Genomic DNA, 15,098 nt, shown 5'->3' on the forward strand with positions numbered 1-15,098 from the left:
TGGCAGAAACTTAATAGCAAATGTGTTTTTATAGTCATTTTACAGAGTCTAGAATGTGGCTCCTTCAATCAGAAGTTAGAATCTGTTTTATTATAGAGATTTGATCCAAAGCCTTACAGCGTTCTACAAAAATCTGCTGTGTGCTTCTGTCACAGATATTCGCTGCAGATTTGCCATTGGAAATTCAGACACTGCGTCAGCTTTCAATTTTCAGATCTTTTTACATTCTGGCCTTCAGCATGGCCTCCAAATATTTACCACCCCGCATTTATCAGGCCGTGACGCAGTGCACTGATCCATCATTTTATAGCGACGTCCAGAGCGAATGGTCTGAAAGCTGCGTTCCTTTGTAAGGTTCTACGTTTCGGATCACCGGAGCCTCTCCTTCGGTAATGGCGGTTATATTCAACTCATCTATTTAGTGACGCAGTGAATGTACGTCTGCTCCCTGTAGAACAGCGAATGAGTGACAGGGCGAGTGATTAAAATGAAATGACTGCATGGGCTTGATTGGCCTGTCAGTACGTCTGATGTGCGAGTGTGTGACAATGACAAGAGGGTAAGGCACATGCTCTCAGCAGTGGATACAAGACAAAAAATGGCCGTCTATGAATATGTGTTTGTGAATGTTTTTCAAAACAGGCTGAGAGTGAGTGTGTGTGTCAAAGGAGATGGTCTTTGTCAATGCACTGAGCTGTTGTTCTAAACACAAACTCGCCCTGCACTTGACTTCATGACCCAGAGAGAGAGAGATGCAGGATGAAACAGGGATCGTTGAGTCTGAACTCACCTGAAATGGACAGAAATTTGCTCTCTCTCTGATTAGAGCGTGACAGTCTTTGAATCAGCTCAGTGCTGCTGCAACCAACCCATAATCTTTCTACCCACACAACTTGCTTTTCTTTAGCTTCGGTCTCTCTCTCTCTGTCTCGCTGAGTAAATACCTTCTATTCCCGTTCCTTTATGAGGAAGCTGATAAGGAATGTCTTTCATCCACAGTATATTGGCTGCTTCCATGCCAGCTTAAGAGAATGTGTGTGGGTACGCCCATGTGCGCACAGTTATTTTAGGATTTAAGTTTTTCCTGTAGCCCAACCACAACAATAGTGTCTGTCTGTGTATTTTTGTGTGTTTGTTTTGTGTGTATGTCCACACTGCAATAATGGAGTGGTTCGAGATTTAGCTCCTGCTTGCTAATGACCATCATGTTGTTTAAAGATAGAGTGGCCGAATTCATATCAGACTAAAGCAATAGCTGAAACCTAAAAGTAATGTTGCAGTGAGTTATGGAGAGGAAAAATGTCCCATGAATCAAGCCATATTTATTTGAGCATCTACTTGCTGGGACCCGAGATGGAGGATGAGATTTGGAGGCTAAAGGCCAAGTTCTCCCTCGAGAACTTCTATAATTTGCTATTATTGCCATCGTATTTATTGTGTTAATGTTATTCTGAATTAAATGAGTGTGTTGACTATTGACAGGTTTTTGGAAAGGCTGCATTACTACAGTCGCTTGCATAAATAGATAATTGGCTTTTGGTTAACATTTATTTATTTTGAAAAGACAGATATTTTCAGAAGTGAAAACCTTTTGTTTTAATTTGTATATATTTTGATGAAACTCAATGAAAACTGGTTTTCCCTTCTGAAAAACATACACTGATAAATTGTGAAATTAAGCATAAAATGTACATTATGGAAACAAATAAGGCCTATTTTTCATGCTGACATCAGCTATAGTTTTTTTTTTTTTTTTTTTTTTTTGTGAAAGCAAACGGATAGTGTGTTGTAATGTCAAGTCAATCTGTTGTCCCAGTGGTCACGTCGAGCTGCTCACAATTATATTGACACATTTAAGAGTGGTTCCTGCCAGTATTTTTTTGTCACCTTGTCAGTTCTTTCTCCCTCACACAAGTGAGCAAGTCCTCAGTGCCAAATCATTTATCCTCTCGCATCGTCTCTGCAGTGGGAGCCATTTTGGTGTCACAGTTTCACTGTAGTAACTGAGCCGAGAGGGGGCAACATAGAAACTGCAGGACCAGCTTGAGCCAGCATAACAAAAATAGTACCCCCCGATCCCCGTCCTCCAGGCCAACTGGCCTTTTTGGTTCCTCCTGTCACTGATGGGAAGGTGACTTTGGCATGTAGCCACTGTTATCTCTGCTCTGCCTTGACTCATAGTGATCATTGAGGTCATTAAGGGCAGGGAGGGGTCTAACTGCCCCCCCTACTGGACACAGTGGTGCCAATGTTCTCCAAAGGCCCTTTAAAGTGGGGGTGTTGAGTCTTAGCAGTTTTCCTGGAGTGCTAATAGCTCACGTATTCACACTGAGCACACACACAAAAGGATCAGAAAGTGGAAGGGCAGGGTTGATTGGGGGTAATTTGGGGATTTTGGAAGGGCAGCTATTTCGACTACAAATGTCCCTGGAGAGAAAGAGGGGAGGAGGGGAGGGAACAACAGGGATAACATGCACACACTCGCACTCTTGCATGTGGACGCACACATACAGCATTGTTTTGTTGTGTTGGCAACATTGATACATGGGTACACCGTGGGATGCTGGAGGTGTGTGCGGTGGCCTAGAAACATCATCACACCCGTGGTTCCGGACAGGAGGGAGAGGGGGGTCTGGACATGTAATCCTGTCTTCAGGCTCCTACAAAGAAGGTCAGTACAGCCTATGGGCCCATCCTCTCCCCTCCTCATCATTTGTTCACTCCTCATGTTGTTCTAAACCCATAGGGTTTCTTTTTTTCTGTGGAACACCAAATGAGATGTTTGAAAGAATGTTCATGCTGCTCTTCCATATACATCTCTCATATCTGGGAATTGTAATGTAATTTTTATGATTTTTTCCACTTTTTCAAGACTCACGTTACTCATGTTAAAATGGCTCAGGTTACATATATGGTTCCCTGAGAAAGGAATGAGACACTGTGTCCTCTAGAGGTTGCTATGGGGAATGCCTTTGGCATGACTGGTGTCTGGAGCATATATCTTTACACGACATTGGTGACAGCCTATGGCAGGGATCCTCATATCTGGCCCACAAGATCCACCTTCCTGCAGAGTTTAGCTCTAACCCTAATCAAACACACCTGAGCATGCTAATCAGTGTCTTCAGATGGTCCTCCAGGGTAAGGTTTGAGGAACCCTGGCCTATGGCCTCATAACCGGCATGACCACAGCATAAAAAGGCATCGGGAGAACATGTCATCTGCTTCTTCGTCTGAAGCTTATGTCCAAAGCACGTCGAGGAAACTAGAGGACGCAGTGTCTCATTCCCTTCTCAGGGAACAATGGTTACATACGTAACCTGAGACGTTCCCTTTCGAGGGAACTTCAAACTGTGTCCTCTACAAGTCCTGTGGACCTGAGAGTGCCTTGTCTCATAGAAGAACCCTCTAGCTGGGGGATCCTCACCAGCTGACTAAAAACAGTCACAAGAGCAGAGCCCTAGATAATCATGCCCACTTCTGTTCCTTAAGGACAGCTTTGATCTGGGAACAACATGTTCACAGGCACTCTTCAAGAAAAGGGGAGCACCACCATGCTCAACCATGGGAGCTAAATGCACTCCATCCATGCGCCAGTTTATCTCGGAAATCAAGCAAAAATGGAAACCACTGCCACGAATGTGTCATTATTTCCACGAGAGGGGAACACACTCTCAAGAGAACATGTACTCTCCTAGTCATGCTTAGCTTATCACTAACATAAAAAGATCAGTCAGTGAAGATGAAGAAGAGGATGACTTGTTCTCGCGCCCTTTTATGCTGTAGTACTGCCAGTAATGAAATCATAGGTTGTCGCCGACCCATGTCATTGTCGTGTTTAGATGTTTGCTTCAGACGTCGAAGGCGTTCCTCATAGTGACCTCTAGAGGACGCAGCCCGAAGTTCCTTCAGAAGGGAACGAACTTAATTTCCAAATATTAATTGTAATTTTAAAAACACTGTATGTTATAAAACATAAACTATGAAAATGCCCCTAGATTGTGACAACACTAGACTGAGGAGAATTAAACTGAGATTGAAAAATGTAAAGCTGCTAAACATTTTGATACACAACCATTAAAAAATTTGGGATTAGTTAGTGGGGTTGAACAAAATTAATACTTATCTTTAGCAAGGATGCAGTAAATTGATCAAAAGTGACCGCAAATATTAATTTCAATGTTACAAAAGATTTGTTCCTTTGAACTTTCTGTTTCACTGAAGACTGAAATAATGACTGACAAAAAAAATCAGCTTTGTCATCACAGGAATACATTACTTTTAATAGAAAACCCTTATTTTAAAATGTAATAATAAAGAATCTAATGAAAACTAAACTGACTTAAAAAAAATATATTATGTAAAAATGAATGAAAGAAAAAGATACGTTTCTCTCTTTGGAGCTTGGTGAGCCATTTCATCTTTCATTGAACAAAAAGGCAGTGTGAACATTCTTTAAAATGTCTCTTCTTATTTTCCACAGAAAAAAAAGTCTTTAAAGGTTTAGTCAGTTAGCCTTTTTAAAAGCATGACTAAATCTTTAAGACAGAAAAGTAATTAGCCAGCTAGTCACTTAGGATGTAGTCTAGTTTAATGTCTGGTTTAATTCAGATAAGCCTGTAAGCCTCTTAGTCTGGAGATGGCTTGATTGGCTTAGTTTTGGATCTGATAAAAAATCAGTCAGTGTTAGTTATGCAATCAAATATGATATTGTCAGTGTTTTTTGATGTGTTTAAAAGCATGCTTATGAGTGAGAGAGAGCAAGAGAAAAAGATGAAGAACACAACCGCTTAGATCTATCCGAGTCTGTTACATGGAAGGTCATGTCACTTAATGTGCTGGGGAATATATTTCCTGTGAGATACACCAAGGCTACAGAAGAATAGAGAGGGAAAAAAGGAAACTCTGATGTTGTGTGTGCGTGTGTGTGTGTGTGTGTGTGTGTGTGTGAGAGAGAGAGAGAGAGAGAAAGAGAGAAAGAGAGAGACACAGCATCTTCTATCACTAGTGTGCATTGTATTGGCTCTGATGCGCTCTGTCTGCCCAAATCTACTGCCTGAAGGTGAAGTCAATGCATCACCTTGACAGTGTTTGTGTGTGTGTGAATGTGCACACATATGCATGTGTGTCATCTATGTACATGTTTAACCTACATGTTCACAAGCTTGACTTTTGCTTTTTTGTGTTTGAGGTCCCTTTGGAAGCTGTTCCTGCCCTGGAATAATCAAAAATAATAAAATATATAGAATGGTAGTGCAACTTTTTATCTTACAATTCTGACTTTTACTATCTTGGGTTTAAAAGTCAGAATTGTGAGTTAAATAGTTGCAATACCTTTCTATATATTTTATATATAAACTTTTTTTTTCCTGTGACAGAAACAATTGCAAGATGTAAACTCTATTTTGAGAAAAGAGTCAGAATTGTGAGATGTAAACTCAGAATTCTGAGATTAAGCGTAAAGTTATGTTTAAGCTTTTTTATGTCTATGGCAGAAACGGGCTTTCATAGGTCCCAGATGTGATGTACACACATTTTTTTGAAACAATAGTATGCGATCATTTTCATTTCAGATTTTTGTAAGTTCCTCCTACCTAATCACAGTAATACTGTAGTCAGATATGAGTAAAGTTTTACCCTTCTGGTTTACCAGCGTTTATATACGCTTATATAGACAGATAAGAGCTAAATGAGTTGTGCGGTTCTTCAGTTAACTCACCAAAAGGCTGTTTAGTAAGTCGACATGTCTTCGGTTAGCAGAGGGACCGCGGGGACCGTTTATAGCGGCGTGCGCTTGATGTCACGAGGGGGAGGATGGTAAATGAAGTCGCACAGATGTGCTTGTGTAGATTAATGTCTTCATTGAGCTGCCATTATTTGGCATGACGCATGAGGCTTATTTAAAACAATTACAGACCACTGCTGCCAAATTCAGCTCCCAACTCATTTGCCAGGCTCTCTGATAAAATGCGAAAGCAGCCTAAAAAGAAAAACATTCACACGCAGGAAATAGGGCGAGTGGGAAGGGACATTTCAATGACATTATGTCCTTCAAGAGGTGCTGCATCTATTCAACCGGTAAATAGATATGCAAAAAAGATAAACTGAACACCTGCTTACTAATGAACCACAATGCTGTTTGAGAGATAGATGGAGAGCGACCCAAAACGACGGACACAGATACATAGATATCACTGTGTGACACATTTCCCACCATTTCCGCCGTACATTTGCATTTACATTCACGGCCTCTGTAGATATATTCTCAGCAGAGCACTATAGAGGTTGAATAATGAGATTTTAAAAACACTTTTGGTTATCAGGCTGCCGCAGTCTTCCACTGCATTAACATCAGGCGCGTCTAATCTCTCTCGCTAAGTCTGGGGGGTGGTATATACGGTCTGCTTTTCTTCAGTAAGGTGTTTAATCATGTAATAAGTGATGTTTATTTTGAGGTCACAGCTAATAAGTGGCTGCTGACACAGGAAATGACTTCATTTAAACAGGAAATGAACTCAAGTAAGCTTTTGTCACTCCACATCACTTCATAAGTGGCTGTGATTGAGCGCTCAGTTTCTATGTGTTGAGGTGTCTGTATTAAAAGAGAGAGAGAAAGACAGACAGACAGTGTATGAAGGGGAGTTTCTTTTCATGTACGTATATGAAATTCATTTTATTACAAAATACCCTACCTAATGGCATTTATTTTAACATGGCACTTTATAATTTACTGCAACAATATTCATACATGTTTATGCGGGATTTAAGTATCCAAATATTTTGGGGTCACTGTGTATTATTGTAGTCTATGTCTGTATATTTCAAGAATAGTGAATTAAATCTAATTTTTGCACATTGAAAATTGTGAATAATTCTTTGATATTTTTTTCTAATGAAAAATTATTGGAAAACATATATTATTAAGAATAATAGTAATAATAAAAAATTGTAATAGATTAAGTATGGTTTTACCATATCATTATCAATATTATTATTATTGTTGTTGTTATTCACATTTGGACTCTTAAGCCACCCTTAAAAATGTATGAAATTAAACAGTATTTAAAAAATATAAGCATTAATAATTTGAATGTGATTATATTATTATAATTAATAATTAAAAGAATTAGTTGAAGAAGAATATTTTACACAATCAGTAGTTCTGATTGATAATGATTTTGCTGGTTGTAATAAATGACGTCTCTTCAGATTTCACAGTTTGTAATAGTGCTTTAACAAAAAACAAAAAAACCTATATAGTACAAAAAGAGCAAAACCCTTTTAAAAGAACATTGTCTTATCAGTGTAACAACTACACAGCCTTTGGCAAGATTTTGCTGCCACACACACACACACACACACACACACACACACACACAGTGTGATTGAGATAAGAAAACAGCGTGCGCTCTCCCTCTGCATATATTCACCCTGCAGTCATGACGCTCACAAATAAGAACATACTTCCTCTCTGTCTCTCATTGCTTTCCTTTTGTTTTTCCTCATCATCTGCATGGTGCTTTGTTCCGTGTGCTGCTGTGCTTTACTGAAGCGTAACAGATGAATGAGTCTGATACTTTGATTTTATATTTATGTCCTGCAATTCCTGCTCTTTATCAATTTGATATTTGTAGTTGTGCACCAAACCTCTCACCCTCCCTTCCTTCAGCCGGACTCTCTGGGGGGAAAAAGAAAAAAGGAGTAATTTATCACTGTGCAGCCTTAGGGTGTTTAACACACACACACACACACACACACACACACACATAGATGCCTTAGGCTTTATTGTTCCTTTGTGGCAGATGGGTTGGCCGCTTTGCACCATTGGTTTTGATGATGCTCTCCCTCTCAGTCTCTCTCTCTCTCTGGAATGCTCACACTTACACACTTGCACACCTACTGAAGAGCCTTTATTTGACACTATGGCACATAAAATGTGTTTTTGGGCCATATGGCCTGCAGTTATTGAATGGACAATAAGTTAGTAAATTCTCCATAGAGAGTTATTTCCTTTAACGTTTACTTTTTTATGTGTGTGTGTGTGTGTGTGAGTTGTGGGTGTTTTAGAATGATTTTTATTGTTTCTAATTTTGTGCTGATTTTAATTTCAGTTGCAAACAGAATTTTTGATGTCCGTGATTAACACAAGACCTTTCTACGCACAGCTAAAGCTCCTAGTCACGCTCAAACGTTCAGCCTTCTGATCTTATCATTTAATCACCTCGTTTATTGTCTCCTTTGGGCTGGCTATCACTATTTTCGATTCGGATGCAGTAGCAGTTTGTAAAGGTTACATTAAGAAGTACGTTCACACCGCAGGCGTCACGAACGAATAATATTCACCTGCCTTGTTTAATTCACAAAACAAGCTCTCTGCTGAATTTTGACTGAACGCAGTTGAAGATAAAGCTTGCTTACTTTAAGGAAAAACATTCTGCTATTCATCTTTGTTTTAAAGTTTAATTTGCTGTGGTGACACAACATAGAGACTGAAGGAAGTGCTTTATAAGCAGTTTTGTTATGAAATGGAGCAGAACAAAAAAATACATGTTAAATATATAATCAGTATAGAATAGAAATACATTATAATTGTTTTCTATTGTATGAAACAGAATGAAGAAAACAGTGGATTTTGTGTTTGCTGAATATACCCAAAAGGCACATAAATGAATTCCATGTATGTCCAGTAAACTGGTTTTTAATGCGGCTGAGGCAGAAGCACTGTGCCTGTGCCTGCTGGATCCGAGCAGAGAAGATGATGAGACGCTATTAAAAGAGACTCTTATTTTGAATGGCTTAATGAACAGGAAAGAGGCTCATACAACATTCTTTTTCTCATGCTTTGCACCTCACTTTCTCTCCATGCTTTTGCAAATGTATCAGCTAAATAGATCATATGTAACTGAGAGAATCTCTTGTGTATAATATTGCATATGCAGATTTGAGATATGTGGAATAGAGTTTTGTATTCAGAGTCGCTTTGAACATAAATGTAGATCAGTCAAGGTCAAACATTGACTGAGATATTTGATCCTCGTATCTTTTTTGTGCAGGTAGTTTCAGTAAAATTCTTCTTGTATTCAGGACGTTCATAACTGTTTATTCAGCAAGAATTGCATTAAATTGATCCAAAATGACATTAAAACATTTATAATGTTTCAAAAGATTTATATTTTAAATAAATTATTTTCTTTTGCAAATGATGCCATTTCATGTTAATGTTAAATGTAGGGCTTAAACAACATTAAAAGAAATGTGGTTTAACTAAACATTAAAATATAGGCTATGTTACTATAAAAAATGTGGGTCCAGAAGGTTTTTTTAAGAAATTCATTTTATTTAGTAATTTTATTTAGATCAAAAGTGAAAGTAAAGACTTTTACATTGTTATATAATAATAAATGCTGTTTGAATGTTTTATTTTTCAAATAATCCTGAAAAATGTATCATATTATTATTTCATATTATTATTATTAATAGGATGATGTCTGTAGGATCATGTGACACTTAAGACTGTAATATTGATGCTAAAATTTAGGTTTAGCATCACAGGAATATATTTCAATTGGAAAAGTCATTTACAGATTGGACAGAATGTTATGGTTCTACTTTATTTTTGATTAAATAAATGTAGCCTTGTTGACGTAAGAGACTTCTTTCAAAAACAAAAAAATCGTACTGCCCCCAAATGTTACAATTTTACCTAAATGATTTCTAAAAGAGGTTATTTGGAGCACACCCATATGAAATGTTATTTTGAGACTGGCACATTTGTACATTCACACACACACACACACACACACACACACACACACAAACACAAAAGCACTTCATTAAATTGAGATTTCTGGGTAGATTCAATTCGTCATGAGTGAACACATCATGATGTTTCATTAGCCATTATTATTCACTCACATGTGAGTTTGGACATGCACTCACCAACACACACACACACACACACACACACACAGCCAGAGACCCCTAATTATGTACTTGATTCCATGTAAGCTGGCAGGTGAACTGCAAAATGAACAGGCACACAAAATAACAACAAAGGAGGAGAAGATGGCAGAAATAAGAGGGACAGAATAGCTCTCTTTTTTCACTCTCTGATGCTTAATTTGATCAGATCTTTGCTCATTATGCATGTCATCATATTACATGTGCATCATCAGCCAATCAGATCTCCTGGTTTTAGAGGTCAGTGTTGGGTGACCTCTGTGTTCTGGAAGGGTCTTCACGCTGCAACTAATTAATTCTGCTTGTTTCTGTCCCTCCCTGACACGCGGCTTCAGTGGAGCCTACAATCATTCCATCATTTCCTCTCTCATTATGTTCTTCATGCGCTGTTACGTCTAATCAAAACCGGCACGCTCGTCCTTTAGGACTGTTTTGTTGAAGGGAACAGAGAGAAGAAGCAATGTAGGGGAGGAAGGACAGAAAGAGGGAAAGAAAGACATGCAGGTCAGAGAGAGGTGGAAGGAGAGTGAATTGAAGAGATTCGGGAGTGAGTCCTGATTGTGGTTGCTGAAGGGTTTCGACAGACTGGTGCAGAGAAGAAAGAGAGAGTGAGGATTTGATTGGAATGTGTTTTTTTTTTCAGAATGAGAGTGCACATGACTGCAGATGATTTATTTATTTGTTTATTAGGATGCATCAGACAGTCCTGAGGAATGGAGAGACACACACAGGCATGCTTTCTGTCATGTAGCGTTAGGGCTCATGTTCCTTCACTGTATCTGAGTGCAGCCAAGTCAATCCCTTGATACCAGCTAACCAGATTCACAACCGCTCGCACTTAATTAACTGTTAAGATCACTTTGTTTCTCTATTTGTATTTCTTCAGCTACAGTATGTTCAGCATTCATCTCTCTTTCAGTATATGTATCCCTCTTACATCTCATCTTACTGGTGGTATGTGTCTGATATGAGTGTTTTAGGATGATTAATGGCTGATAAAATGTAAATATACATGATATATTAAGTCAATGCGTATGTAACAGTTTGCAAAGCAGCAGAGGTTGATTTGAATACTGTTTAATATAAAACAATTAAATAGTAACAAGGAAATAAATGTCAAACACAAATGTATTTGATTAAAAAATACAGAAAAATAACTGTTTGTATTTGAATATATCTTCAAATGCATTCCTGTGATGGAAAGCTGAATTTTTCAGCATCATTACTTCAGTCTTCAGTGTCACATGATCCTTCAGAAATCATTACTGATTTGCTGCTTCAGACACATTTTCTGTTTATTTTTATCAGTGTTAAAAATTGTGCTGATGCATTGTTTTGTGGAATCAGTGATGCATTATTTTTCTTAGATTTTTGGATGAATAGAAAGTTCAAAAGAACAGATTTTATTTAAAATATATATATTTTGTGACGTTATAAATGCATTTGTTGTCATTTATCATTGCTGTAAAAAAGTATTCATTTATTTTCATTTTTTAATTAAAATGTATTAAAATGTTTACTTATTAATATTATATACTGTATATGTTAATGAGTTTATAATAATAAATATTATAATATTAATTAATTATATATATATATATATATATATATATATATATATATACTAAATATAAACTTGCCAAGAAGGCAAGCGCTGATAATATCTAAATGGTCATTATTGTCTCAGAATTATCTTAGACGCTATATTTCTAAATGGTATTTATTGACTCATAACCTAATTATCTTAGATGCTATATTTGTCTGCCACTAATATATTTGGTCATCAGTTATTTAGAAAGCCACCAAGATATCCAAGTGTGGTTCTTTATCAAATGGCAAATATCTTGTAACCATCTGGTCACCGCTGAGGAGCCGAACATCAGCAGATCTCTGCACCGTCTGAGCTGGTTCTGCTGGACTGATCAGGCCCGAGCTGAATTTTTGTTTGCTTTAAAGAGCTCCGGTGCAAGCTGACACACACACACACATGCTGCAGCTAACAGCACTGAATGCAGCTCTCTCTTTGTCACATTCTCTCGCATCACAGACACATACAAATAAACAAGCACAAATAAAACGAGATATACACGTGCATACACACAAACACACACACACACACACATGCCTGTCACCCTCGGTTTTGTCTCAGGATGGACTCGGGCAGGGTTTGCTGCCGCAGGGTTTGTTTGTGAGTGTGTGTGACACTGAGCTTAGGTTGTGTGTGCGGTACATGCTGTAGGCTTGTGCATTATGTAAATGAAAGAGGGATGTCGGCAATGCCTTCCAAAAAACACACACACTTACACACGTACACACTTTCATATGTAAACATTTTAAAAACATGTGCAGTGGGGTCAAAAAGCCACATTTGAAATTCTGGAAATACACACATTTTTTTATGTTTTTGAGAAAAGAATAATAATGTGACACTGTACAGACAGTCAGATGTTATTGCTTTTATTAAAGCTCAAGAGACCTTGCAAAAGTCTGAAGTCAGTAAGATTTTTTAGAAGAAATGTATACTTTTGTTCTGTTGTTTTGTTTTGTTCTGTTGTTGTATACGTTGTGCTACTTTTGTACTTATATGTTATGTACATAATGTTCATGAAACAAAAAAAATCCACAAAAATATTAAGCAGCACATTGTAAAATCCCCATTGATATTAATTAGAAATGTTACTTAAGCATCAAATCATCATATCCGAATGATTTCTGAAGGATCATGTGATAATGAAGACTGAAGAAATGGCTGTTGAAAATGTAGCTTTGTAATAATAGGAATAAATTACATTGTAACATTATATATATATATATATATATATATATATATATATATATATATATATATATATATATATATATATATATATATATATATATATATATGTATGTATGTATGTATGTATGTATGTATGTATGTATAAAGAAGAAAATTGTTGTTTTAAATTTTTACAGTGATTCACAATTTTACTGTTTTTACTGTATTTTGATTAAATAAATGCAGCCTTGGAGAGCATAAGATAATTATTTAAAAAACATTACCGACCCCAGACCTTTTTTTAACGGTAGTCTGGGCACAAGCATTTATATTCAAATAGAGGAAGTGAGTGTTAAAACAAAAGAGCAAATGAGGAAGGAATATGTGATGTGACATAGAAACACAGTGAGAGATGCCAGCTGGACTCTGCACTGATTTTGTGGCTATGTTTGAGAGGAAGAGAGAGAGATGGAGGGAGGGAGATAGACAGAGAAGCAAGAGCAGCGGATTCTGCTAATTACAGCGCTCTGGAAATCATAATTACGCCTTTCAAATGTTGTCAGGAAAGAGAGAGGGGGAAAAAAATCTCGTCTTTCTTTTTGCTCAGTGTTTTGTGGTCCACTACATTCAAACACCAGCATATTCTGGTGGCACCATCTGAATTCAAAGCTTTATCTGTTTGAGGCCAAGAGCATGTGTGTGACGGTCATTGTGTGGATGTGTGTATTTCTGGTTGAATATGGCGTGCATATAACCACTTGAAAAATAAGTCTGCCTTTTCAGGGCGTGCTGGTCATTTATTCTGAGCTCCATTGAATTAGATTACACACTGTCACACAGACATTTCTTTGGAACGTGAAAATGTGATGGAATGAGGTTGCATGAGTCTTAAGACTGATTTATCCTCACTATAACATCTCTGAAGTGCTTTGTGCGTAAGTTTTGAAGAAATAGGAAATTAAAGAGAAAGTTTACCCAACAATGGAGACTCAGTCATCATTTACTCGCTCTCACTTTGTTCCAGACCCACTGGACTTTTTCTCTTTCTTGAAACAAAAAGGGATGTTAGGCAGGCTTTTTTCTGTGTGATGGCTGTAGAACTTGGTATCATCTATATTTGAATATAAATGTAAGCAGTTATTTTCTGATAATCTCTATTCTCCTGTGATCATGCACGCATCCAGATTCTGTGTTGTGATCAGTTATGAGGTATGCGAGAAACAATGAAATTTGGCCTCAGTGACATCGGACCAGTGTTATTTTAGTATTACTTATAGTATTATGTAATATTATATACTAAGTTCTTTAATATATTGAATTTATTTACATGTTTGGTTTACATTTTAGTGATTTTGTTATGTGCTTTTGTCATTTTAGACATTTCCATGTACCTTTATTTCTATTTGAGTTGAACAGATTAGTACTTGAACATTTTTTCATTAAAGTTTAATTGTATATATAAAACCCCACTAATAATGTCCACTGATAATGGACATTATCATTGGGTTTACATTTTTTACATTTTGGATATTTTTTACACAATTTTAGGATGGCTTGAAGAGATTTTGAATATAGAGTCACTTGGTCACTATTCACTTTCATTGTATAAAAAAACAAAAGCATGAACATTCTGCTAAACTTTTCTTTTTTTTGTCCCACGGAAGATGGAAAAATCACACAGATTAGGAAAGACATTAGGCTAAGTAGATTACATGTTTGACACTTCATTTGGGACTATATGAATTTTGTGCACTAAGGCCTAATCCTGACAGTTTGAGCATATCTGTGTGTGTGTGTGTGTGTGTGTGTGTTTACTCGCTCTAATAAATTGTCAGGGCTATGATTAATGTTGCACTTCTGTGAGTTGAAAGCATCAGTACTCTCTTTCACACACACACACACACTGAAATGTGACAGTTTGACATAGAATTAAATGACTGATATCAGGCCTCCATGGAGTGTGTGTGTGGGTGTGTGTGTGTGTGTGCACTACAATGATTGATCTTTGTGGTAGGGTAAGTATCTATACGCTACTAGATTTCAGATTCAGCCAACTGGAAAATGAGAAACCTCTACATCCCTGCTCCATTAGAAACATGATATCCCTGTAGACACACTCACACACACCCCATTAAAAATCTCATATCCCATGATGTCCATTTTACTGAGTGAGACACAGCCAATGTGGTCCAGTCCACACCCGATCAGTTGGACATTTGTGTAAAGTATATATATTCATGTTAATTATATATATATATTGTAACCTACAGCCTTATTGCTGAGAAGAAAAGGTCAACTAGCCATTGAGGATTTACTACATTTGTATAGACTGTAGGGTTAGGCCAGGTTGGGCCACATTTTGCAGTGTCCCCACACAATT

The 15,098-nt window shown here is 37.3% G+C and overlaps 1 protein-coding gene across 5 annotated transcripts in view; it reads left to right on the forward strand.

The window, feature by feature from the left end:
- The window catches only part of LOC113046934 (zinc finger protein 385D-like), a 93,342-nt gene that overhangs the window by 52,343 nt on the left and 25,901 nt on the right, over positions 1 to 15,098 (forward strand). The window contains exon 1 of one of the 5 annotated variants that reach the window (XM_026208089.1): positions 2,303 to 2,671. The exons of the other annotated variants lie outside the window; for them this stretch is intronic. Coding sequence (XP_026063874.1) covers positions 2,545 to 2,671 — 127 coding nt within the window. The 5' untranslated portion in view covers positions 2,303 to 2,544. Of the gene's footprint in view, positions 1 to 2,302; positions 2,672 to 15,098 lie in introns of those variants that run through there. 5 annotated transcript variants of the gene reach the window in all.

The sequence above is a fragment of the Carassius auratus genome, chromosome 28 (genome assembly GCF_003368295.1).
Source record: "Carassius auratus strain Wakin chromosome 28, ASM336829v1, whole genome shotgun sequence".
Classification (NCBI taxonomy): Eukaryota; Metazoa; Chordata; class Actinopteri; order Cypriniformes; family Cyprinidae; genus Carassius; species Carassius auratus.